This window comes from Bemisia tabaci, chromosome 3 (genome assembly GCF_918797505.1).
Source record: "Bemisia tabaci chromosome 3, PGI_BMITA_v3".
In the NCBI taxonomy this organism is placed as follows: Eukaryota; Metazoa; Arthropoda; class Insecta; order Hemiptera; family Aleyrodidae; genus Bemisia; species Bemisia tabaci.
Window position 1 is genome coordinate 9,758,094 of NC_092795.1, and position 8,464 is coordinate 9,766,557.

Genomic DNA, 8,464 nt, shown 5'->3' on the forward strand with positions numbered 1-8,464 from the left:
GGGTGCTGGGAGCCGGAGCAATCGAAGCTACGGCTCCAGCACCCGGAAATTTCGGCCTCTGAGCCCGGAACGTGGACGGTATGTCTATTTAGCCCGTAAATGCCGATTCCACGGCCGGAGTTTTTTCTTTAGTGTACACTGGAAAAAACCACATTGGATCTAGAGTCCAGACTCTTGAAAACATTGACACGAAAAAATACTCTTGATTCAATCGGATTTTTGCTTGAATCAAAACGACATCCGCTTATATTAAGAGGCTTGGTTCTTGATTAAGCTAGATTCTGATTAAATCAAGAGTACTTTTTCTTGTCGATGTTTTTAAGAGTCTGGAATCTAGATCCAATGTGTGTTTTTTTTTTTTTTTTTTTTTTTTTTTTTTTTTTTTTGTTTTTTCTTTTTTTTTTTTCTTCTTTCTTCCCCAGTGTACCATTCTGATAATAATATTGAAAGTGTAGTGGAAAGCTTACCTTGTTGAGACTATCTTCCAAACTGAGGAGCGACTTGATGGTATCGATGACCGACGGGCTGCCATGAGGTCGGACAGCCGCCAGCTGGATGCTGCCCGCCGGCCGGTGGTAGAGCTCCTCCTTCTGCCCGTTCTTGGGCGTGCTCGTCGGGAGGGTGGGCGCCGGCGCCGGGACCGAGGACGGCGTCTTGCGGTCGCTCACGCGGTGCGGCTCCTCGAAGAGCTCCGGCTGGGCCCGGCTCAGCGGCGGCAGCGGCTTCAGCGCGCTCTTCTTCGGCCACCGGGCCCGCGGCAGGTCGAACACCCCGTCGCGCTCCGCGATGTAGACACTCTGTTCGTCGGACTCAGTATCGTGATGGTGCTTCTTCGGCGGCTTCGCTTCACCGTAGATCAAGCTCTTCAACTCGCGAACGTCCTCGTCTTCATCGTCGTATTTCGAGAGCTTCTTCTTGCCGTAGGTGATCGGAGTGTCGTCCCGCCGGGCGGTCGACTGTGCCGGCCCGAAGACGATGGTACCCGAGATAGCGTCCGAGTTCTGGGTGTCTAGGTCGTTGGAGTCGTCGAACCACGGTCGCCGCTCGGCGAATTCATAGTCGGTGGGTTCTTCCTCGTAGGGTTCCTCGTAGGGGTCTTTGTAGGCGTAGTAGCCGGCGGGGCGGTCGACGTAGTAGTAGGGGTAGGTGGCGTCTTCGGCTGCTGGTGGGGTGTAGTAGTAGGCGGCCTGGGGGTAGTAGTCCTCGAGGGAGTAGTCCTGCGAGTAGGGTGGGTAGTAGCGGGTGACGCGGGGCTGGTAGGCGGCGAAGGGGAGCGGGGTCCACTGGAGGGCGGAGGCCGAGCGTTGGGGGTAGTGGAGGCTGGAGCGGGCGAAGCGCTTGCCGCCGTAGAGTGGGAGCCCCAGCACCGTCGGCAGGGACAGGCAGACCAGCACGATGAAGGCTCGGAAAAGCCGCTCGATTGTGCGGACGGGGGCCTGGCGCATTTTCTCTGCAACAGACGAGGAGACACTCATTAGTCAATTTTGGAGGCAATAGTGCTTTAAAAAATGGATTGCATTTTGCAAAAAGGAACCAGGAGCATTTCAATGTCGCTAAGATTGTGTAACTATTTTCACCTTGCAAATATAGACAGCTCATAGGCAAATTTTATCGTAACTCCCAATAAACTATGAATTCAAGACGAAAATTACCTTGGTAAATTTAATTTTTTTCATGTTTTCAGTAAGATTTGCAAAGAATTTAAGTTGCACAATCCTAGCAACATTGGAATGCTCTTGGTTCCTTTTTGCAAAATGCAATCCAAATAATTCAACAAAATTCAATAACTCAGCTTAGACTGATTTCGGAGCTACTAGTGTCCCTTTATACACGGAGTAGCGCGATGTGGAATCCATTTCGTCGTTGCTCCCACGAAAGAACGTAACTTCATATAAATGTTGCCAAATTTCCTCTCGCCGATTTCATTTTATCGGAAGAATCTCAGGCATGCCTGAAAATTTCACTGATTATTAATATGGCCAAATTTCCTCTCGCAAATTGCATTTTTATCAGGAGAATCTCGCGGGCACACCTGAAAATTTCACTGATAATTCTTCAGATCTCATGCAAAAATCAGAAAAATTTTGGATAAAATTTGCACGGTTACTTTTTTGTAAAATACTTAATTGTTTGAATCAATTTTGCAACTATGGAATGAAGTTACGGTCCTTCGTCCGAGGAATGATGATTTCCGATTGGCTACCGTTTTTAGGTTTGATGGGTGTCACAAAGGGGCAATAATATTGCACTCTCACCAGTTGCAAAGATTATTCACCGGAATGGACCAGGAAACTGAGGGCATGACAGGGAATAAACGGAACGAGAGAGGAATTCTTGAAAACGCTTAAGACCAAACTATACTTTTTTACCATCTTGGGAACAAAACCTAAAAATATACGCATATGGACTGATGCGAGTCAAACTATGTTTTTATTACAGCCAGGCAACTTTATGATTTGTTGGATTAGTTCCGGAGGGAAGTCTCATAAATCCTCTAATTTAATTTTAGCCATCTCATACGCCAACTTCTTCGGAAGTACATCGCCCATAGTCCTACACACTGCGCCATTAGCGAACGCAATAACATAAAACATCACTAACGCATAGGGTGTTCGTGATGAAATTGGTCCGAAAATACAGCCTTCCAGGCCGATGAAAAGGGTATGGCAGCTAGACTTTCATCCTCTGAGATCGGAGTGTGTATGAAAATGGATGAAACCGGTCCGAGCGATAGAGGGAAGCTCATGATGTGGTTTTTAAAGTTCATTGGAACATTTCGCTTATGTACGTAAGACTTCCTACGCTGCCGTGTTGGGGAAAAACGCCGTATGAGCCAAATCTCTCTGAGGCGTTGTCAAATTTCCTTCGACCAATCACGAATTTTCGAGAAAATTTGTATACATTTGTCTTCAAATTTTTCGGAGAAACTTGCTCCTAATTTGATCTGAAATGTCTGAAAATTTCAAGGATAAATATTCAGAAAGTTCTTCAAAAATAATAATTTCCAGAGAGGCAATTCGGCACGATGCTCATACGGCGTTTTTCCTTAGCACAGCAGTACGGTAATCAAATTTATTGTTCTCTAAATCCTACGAGCTGCCCTCTCATCTGATTCACGTTGCCGGGAATTGCGTTTTTAATGAAGACAGATATTACGTAGGCAACTAATTATGCTCGGTTGTGCAGCTTGGTGGTATTGGTGATAACTTTTCTCGGAAAAAATATACAATCGGGAGAAACGAGGCAACGTTGGAATGATCATACAGCGTCGAAACACAGCATGGTCCTTTTAAGCACTTCGCGTTAGAATAATCACAACGCGGCCAGCGTTAAACGTATATTAGCGCCTGCAAGACTTTCGGTGCGCCAAACAGTGCGGTCGGCGCGTGAGGCCGTATTAACGCCTACAAGGCTGCATGAATACTTCTCGCATTGCATCAATGCAGTGCAGTCGGTCAATTTGCGTGAAACGCATATTGGCGCCAACAAGACTGTAGGAATGCTGTAGGACTGCGTGTCATCATACTTGACTTTCTGTTCCAGTTTTTACCATAATTAAAGGGAAAGTATGCATCCTCATTGTAACGATTCAGAAACTCGGATGAGATATAATTATTTTATTTTGGAGGTTAAATTAAAAGCAAATAGAACGAACAAAAATATCGCATCGAAATGTTTCGATACTTTTATATGAGATCATTAAGCAATATTGAAGGGGATTTGCCGGAGCTGAAACTTTTAATTTATCGAATTAACTACATTTGATTTAAAATGACCGCGATTACGCACCGAGAGATGCATTAACCTATTCAGCACAGAAATGTATACACTATTCCTGATGGTAAAGATGTGGCCGAATAAAAGTGTGCGAGTCTGTCTAATTGACCACTGGCGTGCGAATTCAAGCATTCTGATACATGTTCCCTGACCAAAGTCCGTGTAGAACACGACTTGCGCAACGAAAATTACAGGAATCAACCCCTAACTAAGATTTTAACGTTTTTCGCTCACATTGGTTACTGAAATTTGAATTCCTCGCTCAGAAGAAAATGTAGTCTACTTGAATCAAATCGCACTCTACGATAGGTTTGGCATGCTTCTTAATAGAGCAATGCTCCTTTCACGTCTTGTGTTTTTCAGAGTGTTAATAACGTTCACTGTCATTTTAACCTAAATGTGATTTTTTAGGTAAATTTTCCAAATTTTTTAATAAACAACTATAAATTTTAAATTTTCTATTCTAAGTGAGTTTTCAAATTTTATCAGTATACTTTCAACAAATCACCGTAGGAAATTGAAAATTAAAGATTTTGAAGATCATACTTCTGCATTTTTTTCAAGAATACAGATCCGTCGTATTAAGCATTTTTTTAAACGTTTCTTTCTTTTAAAGTAGCTTCTTCCTCTTGATTAGATATAAAATCGAATTTTTGTCAGCTAATCCGTGAATTTTTTTTCGTCCTTCGCTACAAGAGTCACAAAATCATCTTAATTATAGTATTTTTTACATTGCCTTTTCGATGGTATTTAAGGACCGAATGAATTTTCAACTTAAGCGGGATTTCCCCTTTACCATAGTTCGACTCGGAGAGATCTCACAGCATAATACAAAGATACATTTTGACTGAAGTCTTGCAGCGAATGTTTTCACTTATTGGGCAGCCTGTAGCCAGCAATTCGAGCGATTCGACAGTCAATGGGCCGCGTTATGGATCGAGGGTGGCCGAGGATGTGAGTTCTTGGTTATGACATTATGACAGCGTCCCTTATGTCTGCCGCCTGGATGATGAAGCGTTAGCTCTGTTTCCGTCAAGTTGGCAATGGTCGGGGGCGAGTTTTGCGTGGTGTCGCCCGTCCCAGCGAAAAACCCCGTAACTGCTATGAAAACTACACGAAGATCTGCGGTTTTGCCTGAGTGCGGCACTGCCAACTGAGCTCGCGTCACAATTCGTTGAATCTAGAACCTCGTAAGTTCCAGGGATGTCCTATGTGAATATGCGGTTTTGGATTGGCGAGCCTGGTCCGGGGCCCGCAAGCGGTCATCCTCGAATTTGGCACGCGCCTCATATTCCAACGAACATACAATGGCTAATTGAATTTGGGATGGATATGTATGTGTTCGTCGGGCTGGCACTAATTTTTAATGCCAGTTTATTCGCTGAGAGATTTCCTGGAGAAAATGTGTGACTCGATGTTGGGGACCCTCAACGTATCACGCATCCCTCATGGTTCCAGTGCTATAATCTGATCTTATTAATGTAACGTAACATACGTATGATGAGTCTGAACTCTTCGCTCTCCAAATTGAGTCTGCAATCAGATAATACCATTGGAACTGGGAAAGAAAGTTCGGTCTGTCGAACAGTTAGTATACGGTGTTGTATACTACCGCGCTAAGGAAAAACGCAGTATGAAAATCCAGATGTTGCCAAATTTCCCCGCGTTAAACATTCATTCGGGAGAAATTTAATGAATTTTTGGACGATTTCTGCTTAACAGAACTATAGACGACTGGTAAAGATGGGTGTGCTCTAGGAAGCTGAATAAAAAACAATGTAAAAGTGGACTTGATACTCTTCGGGAAAATGGAAAAGTGAATTCTACATTCTACATAACGGAAATAAGCGCCAACTGTATGCGGCACTTATGAGCCGTGGGCATGGTAAAAGAGCGTTGTGGACAGGGCTCATGAGTTATAAAAGACCGCGTTGCCGGGCGTCGTCGCTCCCCTTCGACGCCGCTGACGTCACTGGCGCTTTATAATTCCGATTCATTGTTATGGCCCTCGACTAACGAGCACAACCCTTCTTTCCCACCTGTCTCTGGTTCCGTATTGCAGAAATAGGCTCATTTTTCCTCGAAATTTTCAAATACTGAAGATTTAATTCCGAATGAAATTCCCTGGAAAATTGGGAGAAAATGCACACAAGTTTCTCTGAAAATCCGTGTTATATACCAAAAGAAATTTTGTAACGTTTGAAGGCTCATACGGTGTTTCTCCTTATCAAGGCAGTATATCAGCTGCACTATTTGGTTCATGTATCCGTAGGATCTGTATCCTCGGTTCATGCATCCCAAACTTTCAAATCAAACTGAAGTATGAAGGTAGCTTGGTTGTCTGGACCGAAAATACACTTCCCAAAACCGAGGATACAGTTCCTGAAATCGAAGGCCCGGTCACATGAATCGAATATTACGGCTAGTATAGATCTTCGCACTTCCAGTTTACATGTGACCGAAATGTTCTGCTTTTATGTGTATGATACATAATTTTTTTTTTTCGTTGAGGTCGGAAATGGCATCGTATTCGACGTCATGACCAAACAGCTTGTCTGGTAGGGTCATGTTAACAGGATGGCGGAAATATAGGCCGCCGAGGGAGATACTTGATTGGGTTCCTCCTGGGAGGAGACGGAGGGGATGCTCAGTGAAAGGGGGCAACAGGGGGTTTTAGAAGAAATGAGTGAGTGCCAACTCCCTGAGGGGCTTTCGGAGGATAGGGGACTTTGGCGGCTGGGTGTCGCAGAGCGCTAAAGAGAGCTATGATAGCGGCTTGTATGTATGCATGTAAAAATATATTTAAGAGTTATCGTAAAATTTCTAAAAAATTGAGTAAAGAGCAATAAAAGGAAAATACAAAAGGGACAGGTTTTAACCGACTAAGAAGACTTGTGTCGGGTAGAACGCCATCTTTCAGCATCGATAACAAACAATGACAACACAATTACAGAAAAATTTGAAAAATTAAAAACGAGAGTCACCTTCCCGAATCCGCACCTCAGAAACTCCTCCTCTTTCCTTTACAGAAGTTACCAGATGAACTTCTATCCTCAAATTTTTTTAAGGCAAACAATTTTGTATTATTTTTAGAAGATTTATAAGTGTAATGTTATGAACTTATCACTACCATAGTCGTTTTCATAGTGGCTTGTTTTATTACCTTGCGTATTTCCGTGCATGTCATGGTAGGTAGTGCCTGTTAGTGCAACGGCTAATTGCCCGAAATAGATGCATATCAATGAATCATTTTAGAAACATCTTCCGATGACTTTTATTATTAATTTTCACTTTTTTAATTATAATATTTTATTAAAAAATACAAATGCAACCGCGAGAGAGGAGTGTGCCTGGATGACCGCTCAAATCCACTAGCCCTCATTCCTGGAAGAAGAATGAATATGTTTCTTTTTTTAAATTTTTGACAACTGTCCATTAGGATACAGACAAATTTTTATAATATATGCTCTTTTTTCATCAATTTTTTGCGTTTTGTAAGTGCCTGATATGGTATTGGCTGTAAAACAGGATATATACCCGAGTCAAAGGAAGAAAAAGAAAAAAAGAAGCGATGCAATATGCAAACATTTGAACGATACTTATCGCTTGTACTAGTAGTTATGAATTTGATTCATTTATCCCTTTTATAAGTGCCTAATGCGATAATTGTTGCAAACAGGGCTCATGCCCTGGTCAAAAAAAGAAGGTGAAGAAAGAGAGAGAGAAGTAGAAGATGAAGAAAAAGAAGAGTAATAGATGCAATATGCAAAGCGTTGAACAATACTTATCAGTTGCACTTACCAAAATGTATAATACGGAACTTCGGATGCGAAAGTTCCTTCAGTTAATCCCAAATATCAGTCCGAAAAAAAACACGCACACACTCACACCGGAAGCGTGTTAGTGACCACTGGGGACGTCCGGAGACCGGAGAGAAAGGTCAACCGACGACGGAAACCGCCGAATGCGAGAGTCCTGGCGGGCCGAGCGAAAGAGCGGAGCCTCGAAACGGAAAGTCGTGGAAAAAAACAAACAACGGGGGAGGCCTCGAGGTGACCTATAGGCGAGGGAGCGGCATCGCCCGGGAATCGGGAACTGCGCGGGAATCGGGGATCGCCCGGAAAATCGGCGGGAAACGAAACGGAGCGAGCGGAGAGTGAGCTTTCGTCGGCGCTTTCGGAGGGAGTGAGGGGCGGCCGCGGCCGTGGCCGGGCGCCGAGCCGAGAGGGCACCCACGCGTTTCTCAATGAACCGCCGCCATGGCCGGCGGCGGGGGCGGGGGGAGGAATGCGGAGGAGTTGTAAGGGAGGGCGGGAAACGCGGGAGCTTTGAATCCGCCGCGCCTGCGTCCGCGGCGCCGCGACGCCGCGAGGCAACAAGTCGACGTGAGCGCCGCGACGCGCCGTGGCCGATCCGACCACTGCCGTCGCGTGCTTTGCGATGGGTCGATTTAGCTGCACAGAAAAAAAGAATATGTTGTTTTAGCACCAAGGATGTTAAACATGTGTCTGGTGACCCGAAGTTGTTGTCTTTACTGTCTTTGCAGTTGCAAAGACAGCATCCTGTGAATACAAATTCAACTGTGTAGGCAGTTAAGGCAGCATCATGGATCACCAGACACATTTTTAACATCCTAGGTGCTAAAACAGCATATTATTTTTTTCTGTGTGCCGTTTAAACCTATGGA

The 8,464-nt window shown here is 44.2% G+C and overlaps 1 protein-coding gene across 2 annotated transcripts in view; it reads right to left on the reverse strand.

The window, feature by feature from the left end:
* LOC109030991 (uncharacterized) overlaps positions 1-7,978 on the reverse strand; it is a 32,175-nt gene extending 24,197 nt beyond the window's left edge. The window contains exons 1-2 of one of the 2 annotated variants that reach the window (XM_019042252.2): positions 7,579-7,978; positions 468-1,450 (exon numbers count right to left, since the gene is read on the reverse strand). In XM_019042252.2, coding sequence (XP_018897797.2) covers positions 468-1,445 — 978 coding nt within the window. In that variant the 5' untranslated portion in view covers positions 1,446-1,450; positions 7,579-7,978. The remainder of the gene's footprint in view (positions 1-467; positions 1,451-7,578) is intronic. The other variant, XM_019042251.2, reaches the window with a different exon arrangement.
* Positions 7,979-8,464: the final 486 nt, after the last annotated feature.